This window comes from Jatropha curcas, chromosome 3, assembly GCF_041381405.1.
Source record: "Jatropha curcas cultivar XTBG-Jc1 chromosome 3, XTBG_Jcur_1.0, whole genome shotgun sequence".
NCBI classification, from domain to species: Eukaryota; Viridiplantae; Streptophyta; class Magnoliopsida; order Malpighiales; family Euphorbiaceae; genus Jatropha; species Jatropha curcas.
The window spans coordinates 25,910,334-25,929,409 of record NC_143153.1 but is presented as its reverse complement, the minus strand read 5'-3'; the positions used below and the strand labels follow the sequence as shown (position 1 = coordinate 25,929,409).

The 19,076-nt window shown below is 31.6% G+C and overlaps 2 protein-coding genes across 3 annotated transcripts; one reads left to right on the top strand and one right to left on the bottom strand.

Moving 5' to 3' along the window:
* Positions 1 to 2,673: 2,673 nt before the first annotated feature.
* On the bottom strand, positions 2,674 to 5,130 carry LOC105636546 (sorbin/SH3 domain protein). The gene is made up of 3 exons (XM_012219844.4): positions 4,979 to 5,130; positions 3,945 to 4,193; positions 2,674 to 2,808 (listed from the first exon to the last, which is right to left on the bottom strand). The coding sequence occupies exons 1-3, from the start codon at positions 4,994 to 4,996 to the stop codon at positions 2,761 to 2,763; spliced, it is 315 nt and encodes a 104-aa protein (XP_012075234.1). The 5' UTR covers positions 4,997 to 5,130; the 3' UTR covers positions 2,674 to 2,760.
* Positions 5,131 to 11,599: 6,469 nt separating this feature from the next.
* Positions 11,600 to 17,969, top strand: LOC149497802 (ras-related protein RABF2b). Of its 2 annotated transcripts, XM_089719383.1 has the most exons (7): positions 11,603 to 11,882; positions 13,970 to 14,047; positions 14,141 to 14,308; positions 15,860 to 15,908; positions 16,193 to 16,266; positions 17,416 to 17,509; positions 17,676 to 17,969. In XM_089719383.1, the coding sequence occupies exons 1-7, from the start codon at positions 11,844 to 11,846 to the stop codon at positions 17,774 to 17,776; spliced, it is 603 nt and encodes a 200-aa protein (XP_089575509.1). In that variant the 5' UTR covers positions 11,603 to 11,843; the 3' UTR covers positions 17,777 to 17,969. The 2 variants fall into 2 exon arrangements, with proteins under 2 accessions (XP_089575508.1, XP_089575509.1); XM_089719382.1 differs by lacking the exon at positions 17,416 to 17,509 and having other exon boundaries at positions 11,600 to 11,882; positions 17,555 to 17,969.
* Positions 17,970 to 19,076: the final 1,107 nt, after the last annotated feature.

Below are 19,076 nucleotides of genomic sequence, written 5' to 3'. Positions count from 1 at the left end.
AGGTCAGAAATCCAAAGAATGATGAACAAGTGCTTTTGGGAAAATGATAATGATCGGGGAGGAATGGTCTGAAAGGGATGCGAATTGCTATGTTGTTCTAAATTGTCTGGAGGCTTGAATTTGCGTAAAATGCAAGATTTTAACATAGCACTGCTGGGGAAGCAAATCTTGCGAATGCTCATTTATCCGGATTCTCTGGTGACCAAATTGTTCAAGGCAAGGTACTGTCCTGATTCCTCTGTTCTTGACTCAAGAAAGGGATCTAACCCCAGTAGCGTTTGGAGTAGTATTCATGCAGTAATTCCATTCATCAAGGACAGAATTGTGAAGAAAGTAGGTAATGGCAGTTCCATCTCTATTTGGGAGGATGCATGGCTTCTAGATGTAGAGCATCCAAGAATAACAAGTACTGTTCCAGCGAGCTGCAGCTATCATTATGTCTATTCTCTCATATTAGAGAATGGGACTACATGGAAAAGAGAGGTAATTTCTAATCTCTTTGGGGACCGAGATGTTCAACAAATTCTAGCAATTCCTTTGAGTGCTGATAATAAAGAAGATGGTTGGCTATGGTTGGAAGATAAAAGTGGAAGTTACACTATGCGAAGCGCACACAGGCATATTACCAGAGGAAAGGAATCAATAACACCGGCGGAGATGAAACCTTTTTGGCATATTTTGTGGGGGCTCAACATTCCTCCAAAAATTAAAAATCTGATTTGGAGGATTGGTAATGAATGCTTGCCTGTCCAGTCACGCTTATGAGCCCGGAGAATGGAGGTAGATGACCACTGCCCTGTTTGCGGTCTCCCTTCTGAAACTTTCTTGCATCTTCTAGCTGACTGTGTTTTTGCGCGAGCCTGTTGGGCTTGTTCAGTCCTAGGAATAGTAGATATTTATGATTTGTATCCTGAGATTACTTTGCAAGATTGGCTTTTGAAAGCAGTAAGAATGCTGACAGAACCGAACTTGCAGCTATTTTGCCTGTCTTTGTGGGTAATATGGCAGAACAAAAACCGTGTATTATGCAGAGCATATCAACTGCAGTTCAGGTGCAGGTAGCGTCAGCAAAGGCATGCCAGGAGTCCTGGCGTAAACCTCAGTTGAACACTGTCACACAATCAGCAAACAATGTGTCTGGGTCTCTCAGCTAGACACTCCCCCCCCCCCCCCCCCCCCCCCAAAAAAAAAAACAAATCTGATGACTTTCTCAAATGCAATTGATGCCTCATGGTGTCCTAACATCAATCAAATGGGAGCTGGTTGGGCGTTTAGAAATTCTGCAAGCCATATGTAATTTGCATGTGAAAAGCTTTTACCGAGGCCAACGGATCCACAACTAGCAGAAGTTATACCCTTTAGGGAGGCACTGAGTTGGGTTAAAAACAAGGGACTTGAAAAGGTGGTCTTTGAAACTGGTTGCTTATCTCTGACTCAAGCCATGCAGAAACCTTACTTAGATAACTCTTATTTTAGTAGTATTATTTTTAATTGTCAAAAGTCTCTTAAAGAATTAGCGAATAGTTCAATTTGTTTTGTGAAACGGTCAGCAAATGGTGTTGCCCGCTTGCTAGCGATAAATGCGTCTGACCGGAAAGAGTGAAGTCCTGTCTATCCTAGTTTAATTATTAATGTTTTGTATGCAGATTTCCAATACTGGAATAAAAAATAGACATGAACATAGTTTTAAAACTGTCTGCTTCAATTTTATCACCGCCAGTTTCAATTATAAAAGAAATGGAATGGAAACCAAACTGCTTAAAATGCGATTTCTAAGACAATTCTGGAACTGCAGGCTTTAATTTTATTCAGATTTTGAACCACGATTAGATAACATATTTTAAAATTTTTAAAATAATATTTTAGATTTACAGCTTAAATAAAAAATAATTATAAATATTACTATTAAAAAAATTAAACCAACCAATTTAATAAAAATTCTTAAAAATTACTTTAAAAACTAATAAAATAAAATAAATAAATAAATTGAGAATTTCTTTAAGACCATGTTTTTAATAATTTCAAATCAGAATCGCCAGTTTTAAATAAAAATCATTGGTTTCAGTTTAAAAAATGAGAAATCGGAACCAAATTTTTAAGTGCACGATTTCAATTATGGTTTAGAACCAAAACCGTTGACCATAATTTAATGTCAGTTTTAACCAATTCGGTTTCAATTCGATTCTGATTTGGAACCGAACCATGATCATCCCTATCACTAATGACAGAACAGAACAAAATAGAAAGAAATAGAAAAGAAGCAACCAAAGGGAAAGGCTATAACTGCCCATAATTGGTCCCATGCTTTTGCACCTTCAACTGGTCCCTATCTCAGAAACAATTTGCCCGTTGAGGCCAGACTTAAAAATTGATAGCCAAAATGATTTCACTAGAAGCACGAACTAAAACCTCACAATTGCCTTTCCAAATTCTAAATCAAATCACTGGCCCTACGTGCTCCATGCACCCACAGACCATGACACCCCCATGACTTTTATCAATAAGGTCCACTAGAGCATCATGATCCCTCCTCTCCTCTCCTCTGCTCATAATCAAGCATGCCTTAATCATCACCAATTTACAAAACACATCATTGTTTTCGTCCGAAAATAGAGATGATGAACCCAAAAAAAAAAAAGAGAACCAACTTAAAAATGGAGAAGAAAAACCAAAAAACATAAAAGGGTACTAAATAAATAATGGTCTCCAAATTACATATCATTACAGGTGGTCTAGCAAACAGTCATTGTGCGAAGAATATCAAGCTTTAACACAGCAGTTGAAGTAGCTGAAAATACTTCTCCTTGTCTGTTTAAGAAAATCAATAATGGATATAATTAAGATTTGTATCAGCAGAATTAGTCATATATTATTTTATGTATAGCAACAATAAAATTCTCCTTGTCTGTTTATGAACATTCCCAACAAATAAATTAGCTCGCATCTCTAAATGCTACAGACAGATAGTATGAAAATAATTGATTTCTTTAGTTGGTATATCACCTAAACACTCGAATGTGCTCAACCAATTAGTTAGTTATCCTGTAGTGATACTTTCCAGATAGAAAACCAAATACTTTACAAATTAGGAAAAAAATCCAAAAGATGACCACATATTGAATGGTCCAAAACATCTTTTGCATGTGCAAAACTTGCGATTCCGTATAACCCAGGTATGTAGAAGATCATCCTCACTTCCCTTGGTAGGCATATATCTCTATACCGTAACTAACTTATTAATTAATTTAAATATTTCTGTTGATCCTAGATCTTAAATCTGATGAGACATTACACTAAAATCACATAAGACCATTGTCCGACAACTCGCCGTTCAACAAAGATTATTTTATATTTATCTTTGTAGTTCAAATGCTTGGTCTGGTTGATCTACTACTATTTGAAAAATGTAATAAAATAACTTGTTTGCACTTCCAACAAGAGAAAAACTATATACTTGCTATTCTCCAAGTTCTAAATCTAAACGGCTCTTTAATCTAAAAGTCTAGTGGCATGAATTTACATTCATGCATACACACAAATGTGCATTTATATATAGTGTAAACTATTGATATTATTAAGTCTATTTATACTTTATTCTGCCTCCCCATTATTAGTATAGTATTTCCGTATATTCCTATTCGCCTTGGACACACCACAGAGGACAATTATTTTAATGCAATACATTCACATTATCTAATTAAATATAAGTGATTGTCCTGTGCCAAACTGGCCCTAAAGCATCAAACTGGTCGGCTATCCCAACTTTTCTAGCCTCCCGCTTTGAGTGGGGCTAGTTGGCTAAGCTTTATCTTCCTTTTATTTATTTTTTTTTTCTGGAAGTAAGATTTATATTCTTTATTATGTTATTCTCTTTGGTTGTGACTGTACTGTACTACTAAATATATAATCTTCCAAGCAAGATAAAACTGGTTAAAGAATCTTACATTAGTGGAACTGTGATGGCTTTGCTGGTAATGGTCTTCGTGTTGATGATGATCATCATGAGCAACTTTTGCACTGGTTGCTGTTGGGTTAATGAGGTCTTCTTCATTGCCAAGACTGGCTCTTGACACATCCCTCTTGTTCTGCTTCCTCATTTCTCTAATTTTTGTGAAATCCATGGAATAGTCTGGCAATTCGCCCTTCTGATCCCAATCGCCAAATTGGGGTACTGATAACCATGGTGCATTTTTCTTCACAAGAGATGAATTAATTAGTGTTTAATTACCATAAAAGAATCCACACCGTTTTTCAAGATTGATTGAAACTTGCAAGATATAAAATTTACAATTGATGAAAGCAAAAGGCCATAACTTAAAACTAAATTCGCCTTTCAACTTTCTTTCGTTCAGCATATTATAGTGACAGATTGATTATGATATTCAAAACCATATTCATCCTCTTTGAATAAGCAAGTCAAAAAATGCATATAAAAGCTTATTTGAATAGTATACAAGAAAGCAAATAACATGGAAAGAAAAAAATAATGATTGTGGTTACTATTGAAATTCAGAACTTTTTTTATTTTTTAAAATAGGGAAGAACTTTGACTGTTTCTGATGTTTGACAAACTGAATGATTGTTAGTTTGAATGTTTCTTGATAGGTAAAGTAACTGTTGAGACCAAAAATTACCAAATAACATAAATCATCCTACCAGATCTCAATCACAATTTTATTCCAATCTGTCAAAAGTAGGAGAAAAAGAATCTAAAAACATAAGCTTGAAAACTTTCAGCGTTTGGTTATAAAGAAAACGCGAGAAAATGTAGAGATGAAGAACAGGTAAAGTAAATTATAAAAACTACTTTCCTAATAAACAAATTTCATTCTTGGATTTGCTTAAACCAGAGCAAAAATCCATTCAAAAGCTGAAATCCACTGAAAAAAAAAAACACTTTCCGTTTCCAGAGTTATCTCGAGAAACGAACAAACAAACACTGAGACATACAGACACAAGAGAAAGAGAGAGAAAGTACCTCCTTACGATCCTCCATTAAAGAGCGACAAGAGATCTTCAAAGAAACAGAAAAGCTTTGAAATTTGTTAGAAAACTAGTGTAAGTGATCAAGCTTAGATGGAAAAAAGAAGTGAAGATTGCAGCTTTATAGCAAAATTTGCTTGAGCTTTCTTTATTTCTGTCTCGTTGAATTTATTGTGTGGAGATTTTATGCAGCTCGACAGCTCGATTACAGTAGCTTTCATGGAAACACCTATCTGACACGTACTATTTTTGGACCAATTTGGATTTCTACTTTTCTTCTTTTGCGAAAATGCCATTCACCAACACGCTTTGTTTTTTTTTTTTTTTTTTTTGTTTTTTTTTTGGTAAAAGAAAAATTTTGTCAAAATATGTTAATGAGTTAATCTCAGCTTTCCTTAAATTTTTTAATTTATAATTTTTTTATTTATATGTCACAAAATTAAAGTAGTTGTAATTATTTTATTTTAATTTTATCTATTTATAAATATTTATATTAACTTTATTTCAATTGGACGATTATTAATTAAAAAGATAAATTAAACAATCGTACGTTTTTTTTTTCTAAATTGAAACATCAAATCATTTTTTTAATTATTTTAAAAGGTTTTGACCAAATAGAAAGAATTTATTATACTATTTCTATTAAATTTTTATTAAAATATATAAAACATTATAAAGAATACAAGGACGAATTAATTATTTTTAGAAAAAAAATATGAGCTGAAATAATTAATTTTTTAAAATAATATTATGAATATTGACAGGAAAAACATAAAAAAATGACGAAATAGCGTAAAAGATAGAAACAACTAAACATAGAAAAACATTAATATGTTTTAAAATATAAAGCAGATTAATGTATTTCAACAAAATAAAAAGATAAAATAGTAATTTTACTTTTCTTTTTTGGTGTTTGCCACTTTCCATCGAAACACGATAGAGAAATTATTAATTTTCAGGTTCCCTTCGATTCTCGCACACAACTGCAACGCGGTTTGAGGTTACTTTATACACGGTGTCGTATCATATTATTTGCATTTGTCTCTTTTCTTTCTTTAATGCCCTCGGCCCGCTCATTGCTTGGATGGCGAAAACGCTTGCCTACGTCCTAATATAAGAATTCATTTATATATAAAATAACGAAAATTTTGAGAAGATGGTCTCATGTATTAAATCAATTAAAAAAATTTAAATATTATTATCTTGTCCTTTTTTTCGGTGTGTGATAAAAAATATTCTCATCTAAATCAAAACAATATTTCATACACCGTATGTAGATAAATTTTTATTTTTTTTTTTATTTATTTACACGTCAATGGGATGAAATAATATAATATAAATTATACAATAAAGATAACTCTCTCTTTAATTTATTAAATTAATGAGTTCGAATCGAATTTGAAACTTCTCGCTCTTAAATTCATTACTGAAAAAATCAATTAAACTAGATGCGGCAGCATATACAAAATCAATTACTTCTTTGTCATATAAAAGATGTTGACAATATATTATTGTTTTATCATTTTTTTTAACTAATGTAATGAAAGAGACTAAACCCTTATTTTACTTGATGATCGTTTACAGATAAACTTGGATATAGGTAAGAGCAGCCCCACATGCATCACAGTGGGATGAATTGGATGATATTCGTTAATGTCACTGCAGCCCACCAAAATTGGCACCAGTCAAAACTTTAGAAACTGCATAAGTCTACGTATTAACCTTAAAATGCTTCCAGCTTATTTTATTTTTAAAAGAGATTTCTTCTAAAAGTGAAAGAGCAATCTGTTTTGTCTGGAAGTTTGGAGTACGTGAATTACGAGTGTGCCAGGTACATCAGGCATGTCACTGCAAAAATGAAAAATGTGTTAGGATTTATGCACGTATATAGAAAGGTGTTAAGATTAATCCTAGCTGTACATTATTCTGTATATTATAAAAGGTTCAGGCTTTTATATTAGAGGTGATATAATTTGATTCAAATTAATATGGGTCTAAATTATATTATAGCGTATGGGTTTAAATGTATAGATACTCTAAATATAATTTTTGATTTTTTGATGGATGGCCAAAATTAGGGAAGAATGAATATGTGTGTAGATATATTAGGGTATGGTCTCAAAGTTATACGTAGGTTATTTCTAATATTCAATTATTAGAAAATACAGGGTTTTTCTCTTTTTGATCATATGTATCAATGTGAAAGATCAATAACCATAGCACACAGAGATTTCATCAATATCATGGATCCATGTATACTTTTGCACTTAATTTCTTGATGAATCAACAAGATGTATTTTAGCTAGGTAAAATCTAGAATTGTATAATTTGCTAACTGATTTTGTGAACCAAACAATCGCATGTTAATTTCCAACATCAATTTGATGGAAAATGATTCAATTAATTTTCAACAAGCCACGAAAAGTTCTAACTCTCAAAAGTGGATAGATTCATGGATGACGAAATTAAGTCTATGAAAGAAAATGACATACACAAAATTATTTCATTGCCTGAAGGTGTGAAACCCATTGGTTGTAAGTGAGTATTTAACCAAGAAGGGTTCAAAAGATGATAAGGTACAAGGCACATCTTGTTGTTAAAGGCTTTACACAAAAGGAACACATTGATTATAAAGAGACTTTGTTTCGCGTTTGATTGAAAGACTCTTTTTTAATTATAATGGCATTAGTGACATATTTTTTTATCTTGAGTTATACCGGATGAATGTCAAAAACTACGTTTCTCAAGGGCGCCATTGATGGAGACAATTTATATGATGCAAATAGAAAACTATATATTAGGTGATCCAAAATAAATGGTTCGCAAATTTTATCAAGTTATTGTCTCATTTGGTTTTGAGATGAATTTGATTAATGATTGTATGTACCACAAATTCAATGGAATAAACATATTTTCTTGATTTTATATATCAATGACGTATTGTTGCTAGTAATGATGTATGCTTGTTGCACGAAACCAAGAGGTTCATAGCAATGAATTTTGAGATGAAGATTTGGTGATGCAACATTTGTATTAGCAATCCAAATACCTCGAGATCATACTCGATGTATCCTTGGATTATCACAAAGACCTATATCGAAAAGGTTTTGTCCCGCAGGTGAAATTGAAAATTTCTCGGAGTTCTTTAAACTCTTTAGGCCATTTCACCAAAAAGCGCCTTTAATGATTAGTTTTTCCCTTTTTAATGTATAATTCGATTCATTCTCGTGTCCCGCATTCCATTATCCTAGCTAACCTTGCCATCGTAGAACCCTACAAAGAGCTTTGCTCTACCTATCCTCTTTATCTAGGTCGAGATGTCACAGGCCCACCAGCTTCCACTTAGTTCGTCCTCAAACCATACGTTTACTAGAGGGGATTCGACTCTAATACCAATTGTCATGCCCTTACTCCAACCCCAAAGGAATTTTTTGCTTTGGAATCTGCATGGTTTTGTCCTACAAGTAAAATAAGAAACTTCCTAAGAGGTCACTCATCCTAAGATTTCCCCTTAAATAGGCACGCTTAATCTCGAAATTCTTCCAACTCTCCAAGTCATTCCATCAAAAATCACATCTGATGATTAGTTTATCCATTTCCAATGTATGATTCGATTCATTTTCATGTCCTGCAATCCACTATCCTAGTTAGCCTCGTCATCCTAGAAGCCTGCCAAAAGTTTTGCTTTATTTGTCCTCTTCAGACCGTTTAGCCGGTCGAGAAGTCATAAAAAATTTCTTATGCATCAGTAATAGGAAAAATCTAATGCACACTCAAATTTATATGTGTCCAAATATTGTGTACATAGTTCAAGTGTTGGGCAAATATTTAAGTAATCTAGGAATAGATAATTGGAAAGCAGCTAAACGAGTCATACCAATATTTACAGAGAATGAAAATTACGTGCTCACATATAGGAGGTCGAATAAGTTAGAGACCATTAGGTATATGACTTTGCTGGATACCAAGATAGTATGAAATCTATGTCACGTTATATTTGTTTGCTTGTTGGAAGAGTTGTCTCCCGGAAAAGTGCTAAGCAAACACTTATTACTTCTTTCACCGTGGCAATTGAGTTTATAACATGCATTTAAGCACCTAACTATGAACTATGACTGCGAAATTTATCACTAGGCTGCAACTATGGAAGGTATTGAAAGACCATTTACAATATTTTATGACAATAAGTGAACTACAACAACAAAAACATAATTATATACCTTGAAAATCTATAGACGAATAACAAATTAAAGCATATATATGCTATTTTTATATCAATTTTTTTATAATATCTCACTATATATTCATAGATTAGTTGTTTCCGATGTATCTTAGTTGTAGCACTTAAAACATATATAAATAAAATATATATATACAACTGAATTATATTCGATTACTAATTTAACCTCATAATTTTTACAATAAAAAACTTTTCATTTACAATATAAAACGAATAGAAAATCCAAAAAACTAAGAAAACATAACTAGAAAGAAATTAACTAAGTAACAGATATTCAATCATAATACAGAGAATTCAGAGAGAATTATTAATACGTAAAATCTCTCCAATTGAATTCCAGTTATTAAAACTAAAGTATAGGAGAACCAGTGAACTATAGTTAGAAAAAAAAAAAAACCATAAACTTCAAAATTAAATTACACCAATCCTATAAATTGATATATAGGTAATAATTAGATAATAGTACTTAATGGCCTAGACCTACTAATTATACTTTATACGAATTAACCTAAATTAACTCATAAATATTTTTTAAAAAATTATCAAAAAATGTTAATGAAGCCTTACTCTAGAGGTTAAGGTGAAGGTACATGAATCAAAACAGATTGACTGTCGACTTTAATATAAATCTGCCTAATGTGCGATAGGATTAGATAGAGTCAACACGAATATGACCCATTTAATAATTTGTCAAATATTTAAATAAAAACATGACATGAAAATTAAATGCGTAATATGAGTATGACATGTATACTCGTTCAATTAAAGAGGTCATATATGGATAAACAAATCAAATTTGTTTAATTAAAAAGACCATATATAGATTAAAAATCAGACACATATAACACATGTAATCCACTTTATATGTATATTATATATGAAATTATTACTTCACCTTTAATTAAAAAGGTTAGACGAGTTATATGAGTTAACATGTGACACAATTTATTTAAACTTGTGCCATAAAATATCATATTCGTATCACTTGGTTTATGACATGAATCTATTTAGACAATCATAACTCATTTAATTTATATGTTAAGCGAATCGTGTTCTTGTATTATAATTCAATTTGACACTCTTAGATGGATGTACTCATGACTAAAGGTCACTGGTTTAATTCCCACCTCCACCACCATTTCTCATATAGTATTGTTAGATATAATTTCTATCCTCATTGAGCTTTGTAATTTCTCCTCCTGTTTAAAAAAAAAAAAAAAAAAAATCCACAGATGCATAATTATATACTTCCTCCATTTGATAATTTTTATCTTATTTCATTTTTTCGTTCATTCCAAATTGTTGTCATATTTTTTTTAAAGTGAATAATATTTAAAATTTATTATTTTTATGCTTATTTAATATGTTTCTTTATCAACAAATATAATACTCAAATTGTTATATTATTATTAATTAAATTTTAATATAAACAAAATTAAAATATAAAATTTGATCTTTCAATAAAACCCTATCCAATCAAATATTTGACTATATTTTGATTAATTTTAAGAACAATTTAATATGGATGATTTAATTTCAATAAATATTAAAAGAAAGGTATATTTAAAAAAAAGCAAAAAATATAATTTAACTATGTTAATTAAATTTTGTCAATCTATATGCAATTTAAACTAATACAAAAATTACTAGACAGAGAGAATATTTAAATATATTTATTAGATATGTGGATTTAATATTTAGTGAATGTGTAATTTAATTCAACTCGTGAACTCAAAGATAATTGACCCAACTTAAGTTACTATTCTCTACGTTCTATTAAATTATTTATTTCTACTTTACCCTTATTTAGATATTTACACTAAATTTGTCTCAATTAAATGAACATTAATTAAAGGAAAATGGCATTTGGTTTAGCTTACTTATACAGTTGATAGTTGTTCCGAACAACAATAACTACATTATAACAACAATAACTACATCATAATACATAAAAGCAATTATGCATTTAATGGTCATTTTATATTTTACCAAACAACTAACCACTATCGGTCATCAACCATCTAGTATAAACAATTGTTATCAGTTATGAGTCAGTATGGACTGCTGAACAAAACGAGTCCTTAATCATCAGTTATTCTTTGTTTTTTATTTTTTATTTTTAAGAATTGAAGTGATTCAATTTTTTTCTTAATTATTGTGAAGGTCAAAACCCGTCAAAGGTACAAAGGATTAAATTAAATAATTTGACTTAATTTAGTTCATTATATTTTCAAACCCGATAATTAAATTGATTAGATCAAAATAATTCGAATTAAGTCTAATCGTAACTATTTATATACAGGCTTGACCCGCCCCGCTTCCAACCCGAAAAGATGACAGGATTGGTTTCGTCAAAAACTACAAAACAAAATTGCAATGTCCAACTAATTTTCGTAGAAGCTAAATAGCAATCGCTTTCTTGCACCTGCGAGTCTTCCTTAGAGGGAAAGAAAAAGGCGTGTCAAGACTAAGAGGGAGGGTTTGATCAAAGTTCTTCCCTTTGCCTTTTTCCTTCTTCTAGCCTTAATCCCTCTTTGTCATCGCTCATCTTCAAATCAGAATTACAATCGGAAAACCGCTTTTAGATCTCTTGATCTGATCTCGACGACTATTTACGGTCATGGCCACTGCTGGGAACAAGAACATAAATGCAAAATTGGTGAGTTTATGTTTGCTTTCTGGTTTTGATTTTAAACTGTTTTTTATGCTTGTTTTCGTAATTTGGTAATAAGAATATTGCTGTGTAATTAAGTATGCGTTTATTTGATGTGGATTACCTATTTTTCAATAATTTTGACTGGGCTTGTGTTTTCGTGCAAAATTCAGATATGCGTTTCTTTTATTTCTTGTTATTATCTATCTCGTTTCCATTTTGTATGAAATTTATGTCATCTCTGATATGGGTTTTTTTCAATTCTCAAAAAAGTTGTTTGATATGTCGGTATCATATTAGTGATAGAGCTGATATTGTGTCTTTACCCCTTCAAATGGGCTCTGCGATTTTAGATGTTTTTGCTTACTGTTATGTAACTTCTGATGTGGGTTTGCCTTAACTTTCAAGGATCTCATGGGGATTGTATATTTTTCCTTTTTAAACATAGGGGAGTTGTGGGTTTGTATTTGGTGAACTGCTCTAAAATCATTGTTTAAGCTACCTACTTTTGTCTCTTGGTACTCCTGGATTGCCTAATCTTCTATTATGTGCAACTGAACTACATAATGAGATGAATTACCATATTTGTAAACTGCTGCGACTAGATTGAAATGAATGAAATGAGTTTTGACATTGGATGATTGTGCATTTCTGTAATTTTAGATTATTTTATCTTCTAGAAGTTTGCTTGCTCAATCATTTTTTTTTTCAATTTTTTTTTCTTGTCAAATGGAAATGGACGGAATTTCATATACTGTACTTACTTTGTGATTGTGGATGTCATGTTATCCCATGTATTAGGTCGTCTTTAGATTTAGCTTTTAAGAATTTTCTTTTTTCTTGAATTTGGTAATCATGTAGAGTGTTCCATTTATATAACTTTAAGTTAAAAGGGATGATTTATTTATTCCATACACACCACAGAAGCATTCCTTTCTTTTTAATGTAATTTAGACTATGTTACTAGCATTCAAATTTGTCCGGAAGAGTTCCCTGATTTGTCAGTCTCTTGGTATAATATATGTCGCCAGTCCTGGATAAACTTGGAAAAAACAGGTCCCTTGTTTTGTCTGACATTTTCCTTATTATCTTTTTATTGTTTACTGAAATTATTCTTCATGGTATTCTGGCTATGGGCACATGATTGCAACCAAAATAAATGACCACTTGCTCTGCAATTTTTTTTAAAAGACTGCAAACTGTATTTGTTGCATAAATATTCAATAAGTTGCCTGAAAATAAAAGAAAAATGCAACTAGTGAAATAAAGATGTTGCCCCCAGTATTTATTTCCATTACTACTGGTTAACTTCAACAATAGTATAAAGCATGAGACTGAGCTTGGAATCAAGTTAAAAAAATAAGAATCCCCTTTATGTAGAAAGAATTTGGTGGGATCTAAGTTGAACAAAAGGGCTCCCTGTACAATGGTAATGGCTGCTATATATGCAATTTTTTTCTCCCCCCTATATATGGGGAAATAAGTGTAGGGCATGCAAAACATGTTCACAGTAACTGAAATCGTGGATCTCTTGTCTCAACTTCTTTTTTGCAAACTAAGCAATAACCATCGATATTTTTGTGACATTTAAATCTCCATCTTTCGCAAAAAAAATAATAAATAAAAATAAATAAAAATAAAAATAAAAATAAAAATCTTTTATAAAATATTTTCTGACCAGTACTGCCTTTGCTTGTATTAATTATATTGTTCTTTTGCTCTTTACTTAAATAAATATTTTATTGTTTGTAAGATCATGCAGTTTCTTACGAAAATTTAATGGTTAATGAACAGCTTACCCAGTGCTGTCATTTTCATATGAAGTTTATTATACCCCAATATTTGCTTGATCACTCAGAACTTGTTTTCTGGTTTTAGGAACTTGTTCAGCATATGGGTTATATTTTTATTTTTATATAAAATTTTGAGCCATACCTTTTTTTTCCTGTTGACTGCAAATTATCTTAGCAGTCCCCTCTCTTTCTTTGGTGTAAATTTAGCTTTTTTTTTTTTTTTTTTTTTTTTTTGGTTGTAGTTTTCAGTTCGAATACAATACACTTGTTTCTTACAGTGATGTTTGTTCTGTGCTTCAGGTGCTTCTTGGTGATGTTGGTGCTGGAAAGTCTAGTCTTGTGTTGCGTTTTGTCAAGGGACAGTTTGTTGAATTTCAGGTTGGTACAATGTGGACTTGAGAAAAAAGGGTTAGGGCTGGATTTTACAATATTATTGTTGGAGTTTGACTCTTGATATGTAATGCTGTTTAGGAATCAACAATAGGTGCTGCCTTTTTCTCACAAACATTGGCTGTGAACGATGCAACTGTAAAATTTGAAATTTGGGACACAGCCGGTCAAGAGAGGTATCATAGCTTGGCTCCAATGTACTACAGGGGAGCTGCTGCAGCAATTATTGTGTATGATATAACGAATCAGGTAAAATATGGCTGACATATTTATTATACCTTTTTTCCTTCTTTACAACATTGATTAAAGTAAACTATGGTTTTTGTATGTTTCTTATGGTTAACTTGCGGTATTCATTCAAATTTATAAATGAGGGATTGCAACTTTAGCAGTATGTAGTGTTTGCCTTGAGGTCTGGGGCTTTTCAGGTTGTCTCCTTTTATTACTTTTCAGTGAGTGTGCATGGATGAAGCAATTTGCTATATATTCAATTATTTTCTTTTATAGTTATTTTTAGAATTCTTTGAGGTCTAGAGTTAATTGCCTCATGCTTCATGGACAATAGAAACAGTGACAAAAGCTTCCAGCATTACTGCATAGCCTTAAATCATTGTATTAGTTGTGTTTCTGTATTGCATGTGTTCTGCATCAAAGAACCCTAAAGCTTCAGTTGTAAACTGGAATATTCTCTGTTTTCTAGAGAATAAATCAGGAGAGAATAGAGAGAAGAGCAAGGGTAAAACAAAATAAGAAAACAAAAAAAAAATTGTCGTTCAATTCAATGGGTAGTCTCTTAACCACTCAATGTTCGTGTATTGTGTCATGGGACCTAGGTCCCTATTCTGGATTAACTGCAACATCAGCACACTACACTTTGGATGAAAGATTGGTGGAGGCCAAAGTTGTGATGAAAAATTAAGTTTAAATCACTGATTGAAAGAATTGACCAAAATAGTTAAAGGCCTTCAAGTTCAAATGCATATGACAGTATCTTGAAGAGTGTTGAAAATTGGATTACTTGTTTACTAATTACTCTGCTACATTTTCTTTTATTCTTAACCAGACAGTTGGCTAAGTATGTAATCCTCAGTAGTTTCCAGAAATTATTTTTTCTTCACTTGGTTGTATGGTTGAGTCATTCAATTTCAAACTCAACTCACTGAACTGAGTCTTTAGTTGGGGGTTGATCTTGTGAACCTTTTTTCCATGTTATTTAGGCTGCATATCTGTATAGGTTTGAGCTGCTAAACAGTAAGTTATTAGCTACAAGAAAGTCTTTGACAAGGCTACCTCTTCTATAGATACCTCTCTTTGTAATTTTGTCTTGATCCTCTTTGAACTTGGAATTGTTTTTCATGCTCAACTCAAATAGGCCTCAACCTCAAACTAGCTGGTTTCAGTTATATGCTCTTCTGATATTTTAATGGTCATAAAGTAATAAATTGATATTTGTTTTGTTGGTAAACGTGGAAGTTTGATCTTAATCAACAAAATTCTGTCCCAAACGAAAGTGATCTTGGGTGATTGTTAAGTGCCTGGTTTTAACAATTGCAAGGCCAAACAGGCTCTGAATATGAAGGGGTTGTATTCGTGCTCTGAAATATTTTAGAAGTCTCGAGAAAATAGTGATCTGTGTAAAGGTAATTTATCTGAAGAAGAAATGCAGAGCATTGATTTCAGATTTCTGTATAACAATCACTTTTATTTATATTGTTTACCCAGTCTCGTGTTTATATGTTGTTTGCTGCGCTGAGTTGGTCATTTGCTTGCTAAAGGTTCTAATGTTATATTCTCTTGTAGTCCTCATTTGAGCGGGCGAAAAAATGGGTCCAAGAACTTCAGGCACAAGGTGACTTGCATTTCAAATTGGCTGTAATTTATTTGTGATTCATTTTACACAATATTATTTGGAATTTGATAAAGCTTGGTTTTATTGGCTTCTTGGCTATTTGATATATTTTTGTTCATTTATGTTACTTTTACTCATTATATTAATACTTAATCTTATTATTATTGTTATTATTATATGTTTAATATTATTGTACTTTTACTTATTATATATCATTGTTATTATTGTTATTATTATTATTTTCTGAAATTACTTAACCATTAAATTCTGCTTGTTTTGACAAGGCAACCCAAATATGGTTATGGCACTTGCTGGGAATAAGTCTGATTTGCTAGATTCAAGGAAGGTAGCAGCAGAAGTAAGCATCTTTGTTTCTGCCAATTTTAATGACTAATTGATTATATCTCTCTCTGAAAAGATCAATTAAACCAATAAAGATGCTAAAACATGCCAAAGACCTAGGAGTTTGAAAAGAAACTGAAGAGGTCTTTGACATCGGAGCTGTTTGAGACTGTTAGAAAATGGGTAGAATCTCTTTTATTTGAGGAGAAAGGCGAAGTTGATTGAATAGACAACAAGATCCCTTCTCAATGAGTTGTCAAATGTAGTTTTCTAGACTAAAATCAATTAAGCCTCAGTTCCATTGTTTTAAGCTCCATACAATCTCTCGCCATTCTCTCCTATTAAAAGTGCCGTTTGAGATGGTTTTTTAAATTGGGAGAAACTATCATAGAATGATTAGTGTTATATAGTTTTCCTTGATTGTTCATTTTGCATTTTCCATTCAAAAGCATTTTTTTTTTCTAGTTTCACCCAAAAGATATATTTACTTACCTATAATTTTTTAATGTTTTTGCGTGTTTGAAAAAAATCTCATGTGTAGACTCTTGTTCCTCTCCCACAGTTACCCTCCTTCCTCACCTCTTCCCCTTTTGATAGTAAGGAGCTGATTTTGTGGTCAGAACAGGGCGTTGCTAACATTAGCCCTCTGTTTATTCTCTATGTGATTAAGATATGTAATAATTGCCAAAGGATAATGACCTAAAGGGAGGAAAGACACTAAGAGCTTGATTAATTTGACGAATTACATAAAATTTAATGGTATTTGTGCTAATGCATTATCCATGTCTTCAGTCCAGTCTGCTCACTGGACGAGTCGAAGTAGTTCGGGTCATTTACAAAGCATATTTTCATTTTTGGTATAAATAAAAATTCATTTTAGAATTTTACATTTTTAATAGTTTGAAATTGGTTATTATAGAACCATAATCTACCAAAATTGATAGAATTGCATGAACACTATAATTAAACAATGGAACAAGCTGCAAAGCTAATAAAGTTAAATATTAATGTTTAAAACAAATTCTATATTCTATAGTTAATCACAACATGAGAGTTCATTTTCAAATGAGTTCTTTTTAGAGAAATAAATTCATATGGATTTGTTCGAAACACAATGTAAATATGGAAACATTTTATTTATCTAGTTATTTTATTAATATTTCAGGAAGCTCAAGTATATGCTCAGGAGAATGGTCTTTTCTTTATGGAAACTTCAGCTAAAACTGCTACAAATGTCAATGATATTTTCTATGAAATAGGTGCGTTTTTAACATTTTTCACCAAACGTGACACATATTTTGCAGGAGATTTCGAGTCTATGTGATATGTATATGCAAATAAGATCGTGTTCTTGTTGCTCCTTGTATTATGTCTACTTGAATAAATTGATCACGACTGTTCTGCTCCTGCATATTTTGGTTACAGCAAAAAGACTACCTCGAGTGCAGCCAGCGCAGAATCCATCCGGAATGGTTCTTATGGATAGACCTGCAGAAAGGACAGCAAGTACATCCTGTTGCTCTTAAGTGCTTCAGTACTCTTATTCCTGCACTTCTGTATCCTCTAAAAGGCCCTTGTGATGTTCAGTGGAAATACTTGTTTATACTCACCGTTTTCATTTGTGTATTATGACTCGTCGAGACCTGTATATGCATCCTTTTCAACCAGTGAAATGGAATTGGAGTGGCTGCTTATGTAATGCAATTGTTTGATTTTCAATTTCAGTTTTTTATTACACATTGATGCAGGTGCTACTGGTATTGGCTGTTATTGCAATATTTATTTACAAGTACAAGCTGATTAATAAAATTCTTGTATGAGAATCCAGACATGAAAATTTCGGGGTGGCCTAGGGTTTGAACCAAACAAGAGCCACCGGTTTTCTAACTGGTTCATGCCAGTTTTCAATATCAAATTCCTTCCTTTTTTTTTCTTAACCGGGTATCAGAATCGGAAATGAACCCTCAGGTACAATCCGGGGGTTTGGTTTTGGTTGTAGTTCTTTTTCATCCTTTTGTTTAATTCTAACTGGTTTGGTTCCCGGTTCAATTTCAAAACTTACCACATTTTTGTTTTTAAAAGGGAAAGTTGGCCAGACTATTGAAGATTATGGTGATGATATATATTATATGCCTCTATCCTGATTCTATATTTCACATTTTAATAATAATTATATTCTTCGCTTAAATGAAATAACTTTAGAAGAATTTAATAATAATCATGAGCTTTTACATTTTATTTTAGCGATGGGTATAATTATGTAAATTCAGGTATAAATTTATGTGTTAGATTTGCTGGTTTAAGTTTTACTTTGGTTAATGCATATAAGCTTGCCATAATTTCGGACAGCGAGAATAATAGAGATATTTAATTAAATGCTAAATGCTTGGTATGAATGTAATGCTATGATTACGTTTAGTTATATATTGAAATATAATAATATAATTTATCTCCTCCATCTCTCTGTGTGCTAAGTAATTAACTTATGATCTTTTATTTCAGTTTTCTTTTTCTTCTTTTCTATCCCTTTAAATTTCATAGTTTTTAATTTACACTCTTCAAACCAATAATTCTCCATTACAAAATATAAAATTATAAATAATTTAAAAATAATATATATATATATATATATATATTTTTTGCACAATCAGATTATATGTCTCAAAATATACTGGACACGACTTATACAATGTTATAAAAATATTGTCTTGGATGCAGTAGAAAGAAAAAGTTGTATATGGTCCACAGACACGTGGTCGAGCCACAGTCAAGTTTTTTTATTACACATGGCATTGGACGATAGGCTAGAATTTCGGCCACCTGAAT